The sequence below is a fragment of the Trichomycterus rosablanca genome, chromosome 6 (genome assembly GCF_030014385.1).
Source record: "Trichomycterus rosablanca isolate fTriRos1 chromosome 6, fTriRos1.hap1, whole genome shotgun sequence".
Classification (NCBI taxonomy): domain Eukaryota; kingdom Metazoa; phylum Chordata; class Actinopteri; order Siluriformes; family Trichomycteridae; genus Trichomycterus; species Trichomycterus rosablanca.
The window spans coordinates 33,014,419-33,034,050 of record NC_085993.1 but is presented as its reverse complement, the minus strand read 5'-3'; the positions used below and the strand labels follow the sequence as shown (position 1 = coordinate 33,034,050).

General features: G+C 40.2%; 1 protein-coding gene across 13 annotated transcripts in view; it reads left to right on the top strand.

Moving 5' to 3' along the window:
• baz2ba (bromodomain adjacent to zinc finger domain, 2Ba) overlaps nt 1–19,632 on the top strand; it is a 182,842-nt gene that overhangs the window by 131,673 nt on the left and 31,537 nt on the right. For 8 of the 13 annotated variants that reach the window (XM_062997690.1, XM_062997689.1, XM_062997696.1 and 5 more), the window contains exons 7-17: nt 2,364–2,567; nt 3,297–3,836; nt 9,241–9,889; nt 10,863–11,150; nt 12,928–12,988; nt 14,259–14,367; nt 14,597–14,698; nt 16,903–17,122; nt 17,521–17,613; nt 17,712–17,773; nt 18,925–18,990. In XM_062997690.1, the coding sequence (XP_062853760.1) occupies nt 2,364–2,567; nt 3,297–3,836; nt 9,241–9,889; nt 10,863–11,150; nt 12,928–12,988; nt 14,259–14,367; nt 14,597–14,698; nt 16,903–17,122; nt 17,521–17,613; nt 17,712–17,773; nt 18,925–18,990 (2,394 nt within the window). The remainder of the gene's footprint in view (nt 1–2,363; nt 2,568–3,296; nt 3,837–9,240; nt 9,890–10,862; nt 11,151–12,927; nt 12,989–14,258; nt 14,368–14,596; nt 14,699–16,902; nt 17,123–17,520; nt 17,614–17,711; nt 17,774–18,924; nt 18,991–19,632) is intronic. The other 5 variants (XM_062997698.1, XM_062997695.1, XM_062997697.1 and 2 more) reach the window with 1 other exon arrangement.

Below are 19,632 nucleotides of genomic sequence, written 5' to 3'. Positions count from 1 at the left end.
CATGCAAGTTGAACATCCAATCTAAGATGGACTCATTTGACCTGTCCACCCTTCAAATAGTGTAAGAAGGAGAAGGACTGTCCCAATTGTTAGTCACAAAGTTTTAAAAAATTTGCATAATTAGCACATCTGTAAAGGTGCTATTACATTTACATTTGTGCCATTTAGCAGACACTTTTATCCAAAGCGACTTACAATTCACAATTGTATGCAATTAAGGGTTAAGGTCCTTGCTCAGGGGCCCAACAGTGGCAACTTGGTGGTGGTGGGGCTTGAACCAGCAACCTTCTGATTACTAGTCCAGCACCTTAAAAGCTGAGCTACCACTGCTCATTAATTTTGGAGCAACATATGCAGCCATCTATCCAAGTTCAGACCTGACTCGAATTGAAAACATGCAGAACATTATGAAGCACAATATACAACAACAAAGAAACCTGGAAAATTAAGTAGCTGAAGTGTATCAAGCAGGAGTAGGTGTTCCTAAACAGATTACAGAATGATTTTAAAATAGAGGTGAGGTAACACAGTGCTACACATGCCCCTGTTTAGTATGTGTTCCAGTCATTACATGTAAAATGAGCATATGTATAACAATGAAGTTGATCAGGTTTTTGGGGTTTAACATTTTTGCATTACTTCGTATGGGTGCCTCGGTTTTGTTATTTACTTTTACATCCAATCCAGCACTAAAGTTTTATCTAATTCCACAGTGCTGTGTGCATTTAAAGCCATAAAATATTCTTTTTATTGCATTGTTTTACCTCACTTGTGAAACATAACTTCACACATTACTAATTTCGTCTGTGTTTTTCACTCAAAAGGACATTGTTTACAAGTTATTTTCTGCCTGCATGCCAAACTGCATCCTGTGTGCTACTAAGTGTGGAACTATGCTTTTCACAGTTCATTAATTAGGCATACTATTTAGCACAGTGGTGTGCAATATAAAGCACAGCTCGCTCGTACATACAAAAGTGCCAAAAGCTATCCATCCCCCAACCACTAAATAGAAATATTCAACCAACCCAAAGCAGGAACAGTAATTAAGCTCTTCACAAATATAAAACTGAAAACATGCATCTACACACCAACAGAACAAAACATTAATTGACAAAGACTATAGACTGATGCCATGTTCATGTCTAATTGGTGTGTTGACATGAAGTTACACATTCAAACAAACAACCAAAACAGCTTGCTTGTAACAGCTGTTATTAGTTTAAGTTTCACCTTAATCGGGTCAAGAACTTCAAGAAATGTGTCCCCATCCGGCCCAATGACGCTTCATTTCCACCCATCTTTGAGACTATCTTAACAGAGATAAGTCTTGCCCCAGGAGACCAGCTTTTCTAGTAAATTCTGATTATTTTGGTTGGATTGTATTGTCAGGGTGCATTAAATGCAAATGCGCTCTGTATCCAACACTAATATGAATAAATTAGATTTTTAAACAACCCGTGCACAGGACCCTGGATTTATTCCGATTTCTTTGGCTAAAATTCTCTAATGCGTACTTTAGTGTATGCATGTACCTATAATTTGTGTATATCATTTATTTTACTTTCATAAGTTAATGTTGTAATAAAAGAATTCCAAACAGGCAACCAGGCATTCCAGGCTTTTTTTTCTTTGCAGAGATTTATCCAAAGAAATCCAGCTAAACATCAGCAATAAGTAAGCATCAACTCTACGTGATAAAATGACGATTTTCACATTCAGTAGCTGTACAAGCACACAGCACAGAGCTTCTGATAATGTTCATTATAATGACAAATCTGGGTTGCATAAGCAAAAAGATCAGATGTGGGTCGCTTTTACCTGCATTGCAAATGGAGCCCCGGAGTGTATACTGAAAGACAGTAAATTACCTGAATAACCAAAAACATGAATATATGCTCTGCTAGGTGTGCTTATTCGCTTTAATTGTATTTAACTGCATACGTCTTCATTACAACATCTCATGGATTTTAGTGCTGTAACAGGCCCAAAAAAATATATGTGCGGCTGTCAGTGCCTACAGGAAAATTCTATTTAAAACATCTAAGATCACAGCAAGCAGCTCTTGTTTTGCACATTACAGGAATGCAGCATGTGATGATGTTGTAAAGCAGCTGTCGCAGTGTTTTGAATTGAATTTCACGTTAATGTATCAGTCTAAGGCTTTGCTTTGCTGGCTCAGTTCAGAATCCAGTCTCATTAGATATTCATAAAGAGCTGGGACGTAAATGAAAACTTCTATATATGATGCTGCTTTAATGAAATGAAAAAACAAATCAGTCACATCCTGCTTGCTTTGTAACCGAATCATGTAGCGTATGGTACAGATGACTGATTGTTGATGTGTTTGTTGGTTACTGCAGAAAGCTCGTAAGAAACTGGGTGACGGCTCGGCAGTGAGTGACAGTGAATCAGGCTCGTCTCTGGACAGTGATATTGAAGGAGTCAGCAGCAGTGACTTGGACGACCTCGGTGAGGATGACGATGACGACGATGACGATGATCAGAGTAAAGACAGTGAAGAGTCTGATTCTGAAAAGGAACGGCAGAAGAAGAAAACAGCAAAGGTGATTATTGTATTGGTGTCTTTTGTCATCCTTCTACTTAAGCCCCATGTGTACTGATAAAAAATTCCCGGCTTCAGACCTAGTACCATTCAAGGTAAATACTGGGTTGGTTCCTATCACTCACCCACCTATGCTGGGATCCCAAATTTTCAAGTTTGAATCTCAGGTTTGGTGCCACGTGACACATGATTGGTTGTGTGTCTGTAAGGGGAGGGACATGGGCTGACTGTTGCTGGTGTAAGTGCAGCCTCTGCTGACCTTTTAAGATGCCTGCATGGGGGTAGCTGACCATAGATGGTGGTGCGTTGGGCTTCGCACGCGATACTGTGCTCTGTTAGACCCTGTCCCTGTCAGGTGAAAAGACAGGGCTTTTCTCGATCGGTGTGGGTGTGGCAGCAGCGATAAAAGAATGAGAAAACTGATACATTACCTGTTTAGAGGAATACTTTGTGGAGTAAAAATCTAGAGTTTAAGTCTTTACACTATGATAGACTATTTGAAGACGTATTAAAGTATTTTTGGGGGATACGTACAATTTTTGAGCATGCATGTGCTCTGTATCTTTAATCTTATGTTAGTGGAAGACGTCTGTAATCATTATGTGGCACAGCCGCAGAAAGTGGCTTTGTATTGCTGGTATTCCAGTAATAAATCATAAATGTAAAATTATTTGTAGATAGTTGACTCTTCTCTAACAGAAGCCATGTCTTCACTCTGCTTTCTTCCCAGATTGCTTCACCTAACCTCAGGCCCAATAAAAAGGGACTTGCCAAACCTGTCCAGTCCTGGGACCTCCGGGAGGGCAGTGCCCACTTAGACGCCCTGTCTCACTTCTCACCTCTTATCCTGCCAGTCTCCATAGCCAGAGACGCTGTGGCACAACCCACCAGCGTCATTCAGTCTACCGGCCTGGCCATAAGTGCCAAACCGCTAACACTGATTGCCCAGCCGCAGCATGACTCCTCCCCAGATCACTTTGGATCCTCCCCTCAGCAACTCAGCTCCTCCCCTCCCTTACCGTTGGCCGTTTCCTCTCATCAGCCACTCTCACTTTCACTTTGCTCCTCCCCCAAGCCGTTATCAGTCCCTTCCCCACCCAAACCCATTCCTCTTTCCTCCTCACCCAAACCTCCCCCTTTGAGTCCCTCCCCCAGGGCGCGGGCTCTGGGCTCGTCTCGCAAGCAGCAGGTGCCGCAACTGGACACGCTGAGAGGCAGAAAGCGATTGGAGAGCTCACTGTCTCAAATTGCTGACTTCAGACTGAAACAGGTGGGTGCGATGCCTTAAAATGGGTGGGCCATGTGGCCTGAATTTTATCTAACTTTGTTTTTATATGACTTTCTATCACAGTATATATGCTTTTATGAAAATGTGATCAGAAAGGAAATATTAAACGTCCTTTAATTGGTCAAAACAAGTAGAAATAAGGCCACGCCTCCTAATTGCAGAATGGGTGCCTTACACCAACTATTGTTAAATTAATTAAAAATCCCAACAACACTGCTGTACCTGATACACTCATTCACTACAGGTCATACTACCAACATTTTCAACACACACTCCAGGGTCCTATCCAGGTTCCCTTCCATCAATACTTAAAGAGTACAGCCCAACAGATAAGCTGCAGTCAGTAATTGTATGTCCACACAGTGCAACTATATAAACAGTGTGGCTCTTAAAATAGCCAATAAAAGTATGTACGAGGTACGTAATGAAGTGGTTGGTGTTTACGTATAGTAAATAGTTTCAAGGTTCTGTCTGACAAATCAATTCAACAGCAGCTCAGCCTCTTTCAGTTCATTCAATTGAAACAGTCACTACTTTTTAAAGACAGATGTAAGTAAATAAGATCTACTGTGATTGTCTACCTAAGCTATTCATAACTAAGCTGTGCCAGTCGTGGCCTCCTCTGCTTTTAGCTCTGTGACTGATGAACAGGGACTGTAATTCTTTCAGCATAGCTTCTTTAAATGTACTTCACTGACTGGAAAGTGATTCAATCCAATTTGAGATTTTTATCATGCCATCTTTTATGTTTCCTACACATCAGATGCTTCCTTTACTTGCTGATTAAAGAGAAGATGCATTTTGTAAACTGCACATTTGTAATAGGATCTTTTTGTAAAAGACTCCAGACCCTGCTTATAATTTGAAAAACAAGTTTATTTAGAAATGCGCCTTCATTTTTTACATGTTATTCCTTTGAATTAGTTGCATTTTTACACCTATTAATTGAGTCTGATTACAGAAAGTTATGCTCTCCTGGACTTTAAGCCATGACATTATCAGATATTGAATTAATGATCTATATCTTATTTACTTATATACCTAGCTACCTACATATCCATCTATCCATCCATGTATCCATCCATCCTTTCATCCATCCATCCATGTATCCATCCATCCTTTCATCCATCCATCCATTTATCCATCCATCCTTTCATCCATCCATCCATGTATCCATCCATCCTTTCATCCATCCATCCATGTATCCATCCATCCTTTCATCCATCCATCCATTTATCCATCCATCCTTTCATCTATCCATCCATGTATCCAGCCATCCTTTCATCCATCCATCCATTTATCCATCCATCCTTTCATCCATCCATCCATGTATCCATCCATCCTTTCATCCATCCATCCATGTATCCATCCATCCTTTCATCCATCCATCCATGTATCCATCCATCCTTTCATCTATCCATCCATTTATCCATCCATCCTTTCATCCATCCATCCATGTATCCATCCATCCTTTCATCCATCCATCCATGTATCCATCCATCCTTTCATCCATCCATCCATTTATCCATCCATCCTTTCATCCATCCATCCATTTATCCATCTATCCATTAATCCATCCATCCATTTATCCATTTATCCATCCATTCATTTATCCATTCATCCATTTATCCATTTATCCATCCATCCATTTATCCATTCATCCATTTATCCATCCATCCATTTATCCATTTATCCATCCATCCATTTATCCATTTATCCATTTATCCATCCATCCATTTATCCATTTATCCATCCATCCATTTATCCATCCATCCATTTATCCATCCATTCATCCATTCATTTATCCATTTATCCATTTATCCATCCATCCATTTATCCATTTATCCATCCATCCATTTATCCATCCATCCATTTATCCATCCATTCATCCATTCATTTATCCATTTATCCATTTATCCATCCATTCATTTATCCATTTATCCATTTATCCATCCATCCATTTATCCATTTATCCATCCATTCATTTATCCATTTATCCATTTATCCATCCATCCATTTATCCATCCATCCATCTATCCATTTATCCATCCATCCATTTATCCATTTATCCATTTATCCATTTATCCATCCATCCATTTATCCATTTATCCATCCATCCATTTATCCATCCATCCATTTATCCATCCATTCATTTATCCATTTATCCATCCATTCATTTATCCATTTATCCATCCATCCATTTATCCATTTATCCATCCATTCATTTATCCATTTATCCATTTATCCATCCATCCATTTATCCATTTATCCATCCATCCATTTATCCATTTATCCATCCATTCATTTATCCATCTATCCATTTATCCATCTATCCATTTATCCATCTATCCATTTATCCATCCATTCATTTATCCATTCATCCAGCCATCCATTTATCCATCCATTCATTTATCCATTTATCCATTTATCCATTGATCCATCCATTCATTTATCCATTTATCCATTTATCCATCCATGCATTTATCCATTTATCCATCCATCCATTTATCCATTTATCCATCCATTCATTTATCCATTCATCCAGCCATCCATTTATCCATCCATTCATTTATCCATTTATCCATCCATTCATTTATCCATTCATCCAGCCATCCATTTATCCATCCATTCATTTATCCATTTATCCATCCATTCATTTATCCATTTATCCATTTATCCATCCATGCATTTATCCATTTATCCATTTATCCATCCATCCATTTATCCATTTATCCATCCATTCATTTATCCATTCATCCAGCCATCCATTTATCCATCCATTCATTTATCCATTTATCCATCCATTCATTTATCCATTCATCCAGCCATCCATTTATCCATCCATTCATTTATCCATTTATCCATTTATCCATCCATTCATTTATCCATCCATTCATTTATCCATTTATCCATTTATCCATCCATTCATTTATCCATTTATCCATTTATCCATCCATCCATTTATCCATTTATCCATTTATCCATCCATCCATTTATCCATCCATTCAATTTATCCATCCATTCATTTATCCATTTATCCATTTATCCATCTATCCATTTATCCATCCATTCATTTATCCATTCATCCAGCCATCCATTTATCCATCCATTCATTTATCCATTTATCCATTCATCCAGCCATCCATTTATCCATCCATTCATTTATCCATTTATCCATTCATCCATTTATCCAGCCATCCATTTATCCATCCATTCATTTATCCATTCATCCAGCCATCCATTTACCCATCCATTCATTTATCCATTTATCCATTTATCCATCCATCCATTTATCCATTTATCCATCCATCCATTTATCCATTTATCCATCCATCCATTTATCCATTTATCCATCCATCCATTTATCCATTTATCCATCCATTCATTTATCCATTTATCCAGCCATCCATTCATCCATTTATCCAGCCATCCATTTATCCATCCATTCATTTATCCATCCATCCATCCATTTATCCATCCATTCATTTATCCATTTATCCATCCATTTATCCATCCATTTATCCATCCATTTATCCATTTATCCATCCATCCATCCATTTATCCATTTATCCATCCATTTATCCATTTATCCATCCATCCATCCATTTATCCATTTATCCAGCCATCCATTTATCCATCCATTCATTTATCCATTCATCCATTTATCCATTTATCCATCCATCCATTTATCCATTTATCCATCCATTCATTTATCCATCCATCCATTTATCCATTTATCCATCCATCCATTTATCCATTTATCCATCCATCCATCCATCCATTTATCCATCCATCCATTTATCCATTTATCCATCCATCCATTCATTTATCCATCCATCCATCCATCCATTTATCCATTTATCCATCCATCCATTTATCCATCCATCCATTTATCCATCCATTCATTTATCCATCCATCCATCTATCCATTTATCCACCCATTAATTTATCCATTTATCCAGCCATCCATTTATCCATCCATCCATCCGTCCATCCATATATAATCTATCAGCCTGAACACATTCTATGTAGATCTTTGTATTGATTTATATTACAGGTTACAAAGCACAGTTGGTATTCAGTATCTGTCTCTTTTTATTGACCAGCCTGGTTGAAAAGGTCAGAGACAGCAAGGGAGAAAGAGAAAGAAAGTAAGAGAGTGATATAGCGTGTAAGACAGTGTGAAAAATGGGGGTATTTAAAGAGACAGGCTAAAGTAGGGGCTTTTCTAAATAAGTACTTATCGGTATAATTGGGTTTTCTTCTTTGTCACCTGGCTTGGTAGGTGGAGGTGTTAATGAGTGCTTTTATATGCACACTGTTAATTCAATCTTGATCAGAATTTAGCACTTGTCAGATGCTCATGTAAACAGCATACTCGGATGTCTTGAATCATTACTAAAGTACATAATGGGCTACAGTAGCAGATTGCGCTTATTTCCCATTTATTAATAATTTAATTCAAGTTAGTCCGTCATGTTTTTATTTGTGAGGAGAGAGCTCTTGAGGGAGTGTCTGTACCATGCTTAGCAGGATAAATGTGAACAAGCCAGTCTGGCTCTGTGTTTTAGATGTTTTCTCAGGCTGGCAACATTTGTGTTTCAATCTGTGCTCAGATTGTTTCATGGTATTTTTAATAAAAAATATTATGATTTAATTTGCACCTATAGATTAGTTACAAATGAATTATTAATCAGTTAATTATAGTTTATTGCAGTTTGTTATTGTATATAGCTCAGTTAAATTTACAACAGACTAAACAAGCATTTGATTCAGTTTTAAGCCTAGATTCTGGTAAATAAGTGCCAAAAATGGGTTTTCCAACCCCTTCTTTTGTGAGCAGAAAATGACAGCTGAAAAGCCTAATACCCCTTTTCCCCTCCTCATAATCGGCTAAAGTGGTTTTATTAGGCTGCTATTGTGCTGAACAGTTTGATATTAGGCTCTGCTTTTGGTTTCATTTATTCAAAATTACCATTTAGACGTCAAACATGTATTTACTGAAAGAAGATAAGAAACTCAGCCCAAGCAAAAGAATTGTGGAGCCATTGAACGAACCACACTCAGTATACAGTGTGTTCCTGGGCTTATGCTACTGGTAATCAGAGGCGCTATGATGGTGAATATCTACTTTGGACTCTTTTGTTTCCCAGAGTTGATGAGGAGCCAAAGTGAGTCACGTTGCAAGCAGGATTGTGTTTCAACACACTCACACACATTCTCGCCATCAGCACTTATGCCACATGACAACCAGAGCAATTACCACTTCAATCCTACCATCCTAGTCTCTATATTTTTATCATCCTCACTTCTTTAATGTATTTTATCTCATCTTTGTCACTCACGTTATTTAAGTCTGACATTGTTTTTTTTTCTTTCTCCTCAGTCCTTACACACACAAGACCAGGAGTTTCCACTCCAGCTGAAAAAGCAGCAGGACCTCTACAAAACCTCACAAAGCTCTGGAATAATATCCTCTTCTTCCTCCTCACCTTTGCCTCTGTCTTCTTCCTCCTCCACACTTCTCCCTTCCAAAATCACGTCGGGTCGCACCAAGCCACCCACTGCACAGGGCGTCCCTGCATCACCTAACCTCCTCCTCTCGCAGACTCTCCTGGGCCTGAGCCACGCCAACGGTGTGATCCAGAGCTCCACCCAGGATGCACCGCTCGCACTCACCACCAAAACTCGCTCCGACCTGCCCGTCAACCTGAGCACAGGTGGCAGAAAGGACACGGCTGCGACGACCCCCCCGACCGCCTCGACGGCCACCCCGGGGTCCGCCTCTGCCCTCCCGGCGAGGCCACGTCCCTCTCGCAAAAACAAGACGCCCAGAGCCCTGGAGGCCTGGAAGGACGTTTCTCAGAAGCACCTGGTCCAGTCTCTCGTTGAGCTGTACAATCAGGGCGGGGCAGAGCAGAAGACCCCAGGCAAGAAGGACTCCGACGAGTCGGCCGAGGATGATGACGACGATGAGGAGGATGATATGGATGATGAAGATGAGGATGAGGAGGATGAAGACGACAGTCTGTCAGGTATGGAAGACAAAATACAGAGACTTTGTTCTGTTAATATGTGAAAAAAACACAAAGTGGCCATTTTTACAGTTCTAAACTTTTTTTTACATAAATGCAAATTTTAAATTATTTGAATGTTTTATGTGTTTAGATAGTACACAGAATTTATTTTATTAAACTTCTCAGTACCAATAATGTTACATAAGACTTATTTGGTTACATAATTTAACATATAGTTATATACACAGTCAAAGTTCAAAGCTGTAATTAAAAAACTACAAAAAAAGGGGGCTGGCATAAATTAGAGGCTTATAGAACATACACAACACTGTCAACAGTACAGCAAGCTTTAATTCAGAATTTAAAATGGGGATTTTAGAACAGTGTGGTGATATAAAGTTTATTTTGTAGCATTTAGTGGGTGTTAAAATTTTCGGGTAGGGTCAAGGTAGCCATATTTATATTAACTGAGTCACTCAGTCAAGTTTTTCAGTCAAATTACAGTGGCACACATGGTCTCTTTTAAGTGTATGTAAACATTTGGCCTCAGCTGTATGTGATCTTACCATGAATCTGTACTTAAGTGAGATGGAGAAAACCTATATACGTTTATTTAGGACACTTTCAACTAGTTGTTTACCTCCAAATTGCAGTCATAGCAAAGTAGCACAAAAAAAAAGCACCCAACATGCCTCGCTTGTTTATCCACCCACATTCTGTCAGATCTTCTTTGCTGGATATTCATCGTCCTCGTTCAGTGATCCGACTTTTCAGCTGTCTGTTATTGTCTCCTCTGTTCGACTATTGTCAAATCCTAGTGCGGACTAATAGAAGGTGGAACTAATCTCAGGGAAGAGGTGGGATCTGTCAGAATACAGTATCAGACTGTCAGTGAGCAGAATGCTTTTTGTATGCCAGCCTGTAAATGTAAAAACAACTAGAGCTGCCATTTCATAATCCGAAACGCTTTATTTTTCCTTTACCTCTCTAGAATCAGACAGTAACTCGGACAGCGAGCTGAACGGCTCTGCAAGCGGTAATAGGAAAAACAGGGACACGACAGAGACGGAGACAGATGGAGAGAGGACGCCTTTGAAGCTCAGCAGGGACCTGCCCCTGCTCGCTTCCTCCACCAATTACGGCCTGCCTGACTGCTCGCCGCTAAACCTTCAAGTCATTAAACCCTCCAGCATGGCCATGCCCACCATCTTCAGCAGCTCTGGTGCCTTGACCTATCACAGCTCACCATCCTCGTCTTATTCAGTCGGCACGTCCCCAGGTAACTGCGCTAAAGGACATGCGTGTCAGGGCAGATCTCCAACTTTATGTGACTAAGTGGAGTCTTATTTCTTGACTTTGAGTCTTAGTGGTGCCATCACTCTGGCTGGTTGCTTAGCAGAAGCTGAACATGGTATTGGCTCATTGCTGAGGCGCCAGCCGATTAGCCAAGCAGCCTGGTCTACAGTACAAGCAGATACTCTCTTTAAGAATCTGCCACTGGCTGGTGTAAAGAGTGCACAGGAAAACTGAGCATCTTTAGATTGGCTGCAAGAAAAGGAAACAAGTATTTTTTGATTGACTGTGGATGGTGACATCTCTGTGCCCATTAAAATAACACTGACTACAAAATTTCTCTTAGTTCTCAGACTTAATCCAAGAACCACCAAAAACAGATCAGCCATTAATTAGAAGATGCTAGAAGGACACTGAGCACCTAAAGACACTGTTGATGTAAACCATTCAGTGCTTCTGTCATCTTGGGTGACCATAACCTGGTTTTCAATTGATGTTCCAATTCATCCCAAAGGTTTAATGTGATTGAGGTCGGGACTCTGTACATGCCACTGTAGTTCCTACAGACTGCTCTCATGAGAGCTTAACGTCCCCAAAGGCTTAGAGGCTGCTTCAGAAACAATGTGAACCAGACGATATGATCGTGTTGTCCTCGTGTCCTTGGGCACCCCTCTTACCTTCCAAAGGCATAAAAAAGGTGAAATGGCTACTTAATATTGCCCCTGTGTTTGACCAGTAATTAATGCTTCATCCAGAGTGTCTTTCTGCCTTGCACTCAGTGGTTCTGGACCCACTGTGACCCTGACCAGGGTACAAGAGTGAAAACGAATGCTTAATTACTTGCTTTCTACAGGATTAATTTTAGAATTTGACTTGGAAAATAGACATTCTACTGAAGGTGATCTTTTTACTGAAACATACACTTTGTTTTCCCATTATCAGATTACTGGGAGTGCATGTAAACCAGTTTATTGAATAACTTTTCAAAACCTGATTTTCCCCTCACTTACCGCTGACTTAAATATTTCCAGTATTGTATTACTTCCTTTTGGTTGTTTTTTGTTGATGTTTGTTTTGCTCTATCATTCATCCGTACATAAGTGCAAATTCTTATGTGGTTTCACAGGCTATGATTTCTAAAATAGCAGAAAATAATGAGCAAATAGGGCATCTAAAAAATAAACACATTTCCCTAAATCCTGATATTTCCCATTCGCACGAGAGCCGGCTGATAGTGTAAACGCACAAGCTAATGAGCACTGTGTGTATAGTTTGTGCTAACCTCAGAGCCGTGTTTGGTTGAACCTGTTGGCGCGGGCTCGCACTCATTACGGCTGTTTGGCTGACTTCGGCTGACTTCGGCTTTCTTGCCAGCGAGATTCGTTAAACAAAATACTTTCAAATCCAACCAACATGTCAAGCCAGTGGGTTTGAGCTTGGCCGATTTTCAACGGTCCTTGCTGAAACGGCAAAGGCACTTGTTGCTGCTCACTCCCACACTGTGTGTATGTAAATGTGTGTAGTGGAGTGTGTGTGTGTGTTACAGTCAGAGGAGAGGATTTGAGAATGGAAAAGCTAATAGTGTGAACACCATATTGACTGCAAGTCTGATCTTCTAGACAGTTAGCACCAAGCTGTTCACTTTGCTGCTTTTTGTGACGGGGTGAATGCTCCAGTGTAATTTGCTCTCACTCTCTCTCTCTCTCTCTCTCTCTTTCTCTGTCTGTCTTTTTCTCTATCTCTTTCTCTCTCTGTTTTTTTAGGCTCTGGGAAGAGGAAGCGAATGATGAGTGAGGATGATCTAAAGACTCCTTTGGAAATGGGGTATGTGAACTAGTGAATAAAAGATCCCTTGGGTCACATTCACACTGCAGGTAGAGGTGGCCCAGATCTGACATTTTATCTCTTATGTAACTGATTGACTGTGTAAATCACATGGAACTTGACATTTTTCATTCTGAACCGGGCCACCTTACAGTTAACTCCAGTATCCTTGGAGAATCATTAAAGATAAATACTCTGTATAGTTCATTCTCTCAATCTCTACTTATATATATAATTATTAAAACAAACTTGTGAGTAAATATAATGCATTATTAAAAAGAATATATTCATATATTTTAAATTAGGGGCACTTGGGTGCTCGGCTGGCGCAGCAGACTAACACATTAGCACGCTTGCGAGGTTGAATCTCAGCAGAGCCAATAATCTGGCCAGGCAGGCAAACAAACACAATTTACCATGTTTATGAGAGGGGAGGTCAGACGGGGTCTCTGCCCAGTGTCGCTGCGATATGCAAGCTCCAGGCACCAGTGCAAGTGAAGGGGAGTCACATGGAGCTAAGCGTAGCCCTCCACATGCGACACGGCTCTGTGTGGGAACCCAACACTGGCAGGTGATCGGCACATGGAGGGGACTTAAGGTGATCTGGCTTGCCATGATCAGATCAGGGGATGTGCACGCTGCAGTTGATTCACAATCAAAAATTGCAGAATAGGTTTGGTTAAGAGATAACGGGGGAGGCGGGGGGACCAGAACAAAAAAAATAGGGGTGCTCAAGTGGGTCAAGTTCCACTAGCCCACTACATACTGCTGGGATCCTGGGTTCTAACCACCTGTTATTGGCCGGACTGGGGTCTACATTCAGAGATGATTGGATGTGGGTTGGGGGGGGGACGGGGGTTGATTGACATGCTGTCTGGGTTGTGTTGCTGCATTGTGCCCAATTTTTTCGGGGAAACCTTTTGCGTATTATCTCGTTTTCCTGTATTGATAAATGGCTACAGGCATTTGGCCTCTGTGTCACCTCACATTTTTACCCCAGTGAAACAGGAGCTTACTGATGACCACTTGAGAGCTACCAGTTACAATATTAATAAAAACATGCTTCAGTTTATTTTGTCTAAAAAATGTATTTAATAAAACTGTTGGAATTAAACAAGTTATTTTATTTTAGGCACATTTACCAAGTGTGCCAATAATTGTGGATCAGACTAATTTGATTTGCAGTGTGAATAACACATACACATGCAACTTTTAGTCTTTTTCTTCCAAATCTATTTTACATCTAATGATACATCCTCTGTCCCTCTAGCTGGCGCAGAGAAACCAGGATCAAAACAGTCGGAGGTCGTCTCCAAGGAGACGTGGCGTATTATGCTCCCTGTGGCAAGAGGCTGCGTCAGTACCCCGACGTGGTGAAGGTAACCCCTGACTTCCTCCTCCTCGCACACGCTTCAACCCTAAACCCAGGAAACCCAAAGCCCTGACCCGTAGCTGACCCCTCCCCCATAATGTAGCTTTTGCTGCCACTCCAGTCCCCCCCCCCCCCCCTGTAGTTAGCTTTGCTGTGCAGTGCCCAGCTTTCAGTGTGCTACACTACCCGATGGCTCTCTGTCTCACCAAACATCATTATTATTCTCTCTTCTGTAGTATCTATCCAGATACGGAATAACTGACATCACACGCGATAATTTTAGCTTCAGTGCAAAAGTAAGGGTTGGTGACTTCTATGAAGCCAGAGAAGGAGCCCAGGTGAATGCCTTTCATCTCTCTTTTTTTCGTTGTTTTTTTCCCCGCTTTCTCACTCTTTTCTATCTTTTATTTTGAATCACAAAGGCAAGGCTTTTAATCGAACCCTGATTTGTTAAACTGTCCCCTTATTAATATAGGAAGTCACATTAATCAGCTTTCATTACTTCTACAGGGTGTTCTTTTCTTTTTCAGTTTTGTGTGATGGGGTTGAGAAGGGAGAGGTGTAAATGTGTATTAGGGATGGGCATGTTTTTATTATTTAAATAGGGTGTATTTACTATATCCTGTATTTGATTAAATAATGCACATTAAAAAAAAAAAAGATTTCCAACAGATCATATACAATCATATAAAATAAACCACGTGCTTCAAATAGTCGACAAAGGCCCTTTTCTGTTCTCAAAGGCATGCTGGTCCTTAAATCAGGTCCATAAAGACATGGTTTGCAACTACAGTGGCATGTACTGAGCCCTCTGGGCTGTATTGGAACATCAATTGGAAACCAGGGTCTAATGACGCAGCTGTCTTAAGCGCTAACCGCTGAGATTTCGAGCTTGCGAGTTGTCAACCTTGGCTGTGTTTAAGTAGGGAGGGGCGACAGGGTTTCGTTGCCATTGTGCAAATATGACCTCTGCTGTCTGCTCAAGCTGACACTGCAAGTGTTGCATGATCATGGAATAGCACAGCGTGGCCATACGGTTCCCTGTGAGACCCTCCGTGAGGTGAAAAGAGGTGTTAGAGGGGGTGTGTGACGGTCAGATTCACTCTGTTAGTGCGGGGCTGGTGCAAGTAGCCAAGCATTACTATGGGGAATTAGAAATGACTAGATTAAAATGGAGAGGATAACAGCATTCTTAAATTTAAAATTTGAACAATTTGATTCATATTGGGAAAAATGGGTTAATTATGTGACACCCCTCAGGCCTGATTTTATTTTCACAGAGTAATGTATAGGTTATATATAAAAATTCACTCCCTAATTGTACATAGTTCATTTAGAAGTACTTTTAGTATTATTGTCACTATTATTGTTATTATTATTGTTTTTTTCCCTCCACAAATGGGAAGAGAGGGAGAGAGAAAGGAAATATTGAAAAAATGTATAAAACTCAAAAAACAGTTTGTACTGAAAATATTGTGATGTTAAATGTCAATAAATAAAGAATACAAAAATAAAAAAAAAGAAATGACTAGATTAGATAATTGGGGGAAAGGGAATAAAGAGGCATTATACCAATCTGTCAACACCATTTTGACAGAGAAAATGATGGTATATGATGGAGGTTTGCAGTACTGCTGGTGTTAATGTCTTTTTATATATAGACATTTTATTTGCATTTTAAAAGAGCACCTAGTAGATATAACAAATCACAAAACTATCACCTGGATCCAATAGCCTATACCAGCTTATGAAGTCTGATGAAGTCGATCAGTACTCTAATATTACACACCTGATTCTAAACCATTTCTTATTTATAACTTAAATTTACAATTAAATCACTTAATAAAGTTTCTGGCATGCAAATTCCAATTCAATATTAAAAATAAACATTTTAATTAATTAATCCATAAATAACACCTTTTCTTCCAGATGTAACCGTCGCATATAGAATGATCACCTATGTGTACGGTCAAAGAACAAACAAGGACAGAGAAAGAACACCACCCGTGGCACCTTGCGTAACAATAGCAGAGATACTCAAGGAGCGCAGATCGCAGAGTTTGTCTTTCCATTCACTTGTGTCTCTGTTGGTCAGTGCTTTAGCTCTCTTGGATACTACACCACAGATATAGTGTTAGATAGTCATGTGCTCAGTTTGCCTTCAGAGCTGGATAGAGCCCACTGTTCCCTTGTGTCATCTTTCAAAGCAGCTCTTCTGTACATCAGTGTTAAGTAGTATTATATCGAAGGAATATAATATCGTGTTTTTACAGTGTAAATATTAACATTTTAAATGCATAAAATGCCCATCCCTAATGCATAGGTGGTAATTTTGCTAATTTTCATCTTTGAAGCTGATTGATTTCTCTTCCTTAACACTAATATCTGTTACACTATATGTCAAGTGCACTTAAGCTACCAGTACAGAAACCACACAACACCAGTGCTCATATTAACATGGTTAGTTCACTATGTTACACCCTGCAGCAAGATCAGAGTTAGACTCTCTCTTTTAATCCGATCGGCTCATTGAAATCCTTAGGGTCTGCAATGGTGCCAGCTGAGCGAGGACGGGGTCATCCCGCGTATCAGAGCCATGGACGGCCGGAGGGGTCGAACACAGAACACAGAACGCCAGCACGCAGTAGGTGACAGTGAGGGCTCGGGTGAGCACCGCAGGAAAGGCCGTCCACCCAATGTAGGCCATACTGAGTTCCCCAGCTCGTCAGAGGCCAAACTGCTCCGGAAACTGGAGGCTCAGGGTAAGGTTCCACTTCCACCCAACTTCTGATTTAAATAAGAAATAGAGATAAGAGAAAAAAGTGTCTGGCCGTCTTTAAGCACATGGTTAAAAGGACAACGTCACCAATGTTAACAAATGTATCACCAGCTATACTTAACAGTAATCACTAACCAGGAATTAAATGTCATGGCATCATGACCTTAAGTGTACATAAAATGCAGGTTTTATACGCAAATAATTTTATTTAATGTGACTTTTATGGAATTTTTGATACATGAGATTTATTTTCCAATACCTTTAAATTTAGCTCTGATTACTGTGATGTCAGTAATGCTTGCATCAAAAATTGTACCATAGGAAGGGCTGCATTTTTATGCTTAATTGTTCAGCATGCAGATGACCTATTTTGTGTTGCAGAAATTGCTCGGCAAGCAGCTCAGATGAAGCTGATAAGGAAGCTGGAGAAGCAGGCGCTTGCCCGGGCGGCTAAAGAAGCCCGCAAACAGCAAGGTTCTCCTCAACTTAAAATACTTTGTAGACATGGGGTTTATTTTACATGTTTAGATCCAACTATTTCATAACATTTTCCTGTATTTGGCTTTGTTTAGCCATAATGGCCGCAGAGGAAAGGAGGAAGCAGAAGGAACAAATTAAGATTCTTAAACAGCAGGTAAGTAAGACCAAAGTTATCTAACCTCTAGTCTGTTTGTTAGCCAGTATACAGTCAGCGCTAAAGTTATTGCCACACTTGGTAAACGGTAATAAAATGTGAGCCAAATCATTAGGACCACTCTCTGACCCAGCGAGACCTGGACTCCACTGGTATCTGGTACCATGACATTACCAGCTGGTCCTTCAGCTTCTGTAGGTTGTGAGGTAGATTGTCCTACAGTGCATCTTGGTGCCTTATCATCCATAGGTAAACAATGCACACATGCCCGGCTGTTCACATGATTTTGGAGATTATTAGAATTGTCGGACAGGTGGACCATCATCCATTGCTCCACTGTCCAGTTCTAATGCCTGCATGCATTGTAGCTGCTTTCAGCAGTGGACAGGAGTTAGCATGGGCACTTTTACTGAAATATATTCACCTACCCACCAGTATTAAAATGATCCACAATTTGATTAAAAAAGTCATTTTGTTCAGAATAATTTCTAGTGACTAATATCTGAGGGTTCTTCAAAAAGTTTCCACACTTTTTTTTTTACTCAAAAACAAATGACATCAATTTTATACAGTCACCTTTCGATGCATTTTTTTTTCCAGCGTCATACCATTTTAATGCCATCAGCAAAAAATGTTTTTGGTTGAGTGCGTAGCCACTGATGCACCGCTGCTTTCACATCATCACCACACAATCTTCTTCCCCTTAAAGCTTGTTTGAGCGGTCCAAAGAGGTGGAAATCGGATGGCACTAAATCCGGACTATAAGCTCTCTCAGACATGACCAATTACTACTCCTCCCGCCCTCACAGTTTCCAACCAAAATATAAAAGTGCGGAAACGTTTTAAAGATCCCTCGTATGTGACATGTTTGTTTTGTTTTTTTAATCCATTAATTAACCATGCAGATATTTTTCATGACTTTTTTAACCCATCTTCACCAGTAATGGCAGTAATTCTAAAGCTGACTATATGTGAAGTAAAAATGAAAGAATGCTGGAGTTCTCTAAAACTTTGCTAATGGAATCCTTCTCCTTCAGTCAGTGTTGCTGTCTTCATTCTTTGCTGTTTTTTGCTAATCCTGCCGTTCGCAGCTCTTTTGAAATGCACGGCGGTGCTTTTAATTAACACGCTCCCACTCTCTGTCCGAGCAGGAAAAGATAAAGCGCATTCAGCAAATCCGGATGGAGAAGGAGTTCCGTGCACAGCAGATTCTCGAGGTACGGGCCGACTCTGGGGGAAGAGGCAGGCTTAACATTCTGAAATAACACACCACCTCACGCACAGTGCCTGTTTAACATGGAACACAGACTGCAGCAGAATTGCTTTCTAGCATTTCGGGGTTATGACTCCTGCATAATTTTTTTTTCCTCTGGACTATCGCTAAATTGGTTTTGCTGGACAGTTTTTGAATATTAAATTTGCTGCCTTGCGTGCCTCAGACCACGGTTAAATTGGACATAAAAGATTTCTTTTCCTGCCAACAATAGCAGGTCTTGCATAAGTAGGAAGGGGAAAAAATGTTTACTTTTCACACCCAATTATAGAAGCTGGAAAAGTGTTTTAGCGGAGCAGAAATCAAATTGCTGCTGACATGGTTGGCAAGTCATTCTGAACAGGTTTTTCTTTCTGTCTGTAATTACACATAAAAATTTCCAACTAATTCTCCGATGCTTGCTTTTTCCACTGCCATTTGTCAGAACGAGGTGAATATTGAATAATTTTAAAGATCCCTGGGCTGATTCTGACAAGAACTGACGTACTCGTCGCAAAGGTTCTCAATCACTGACTCAGTGTTGTGGAACTATCTGATTAGAACAGCCTCTAAATGCCATGGAATGAATAGTAAGTAGCAAATCCCC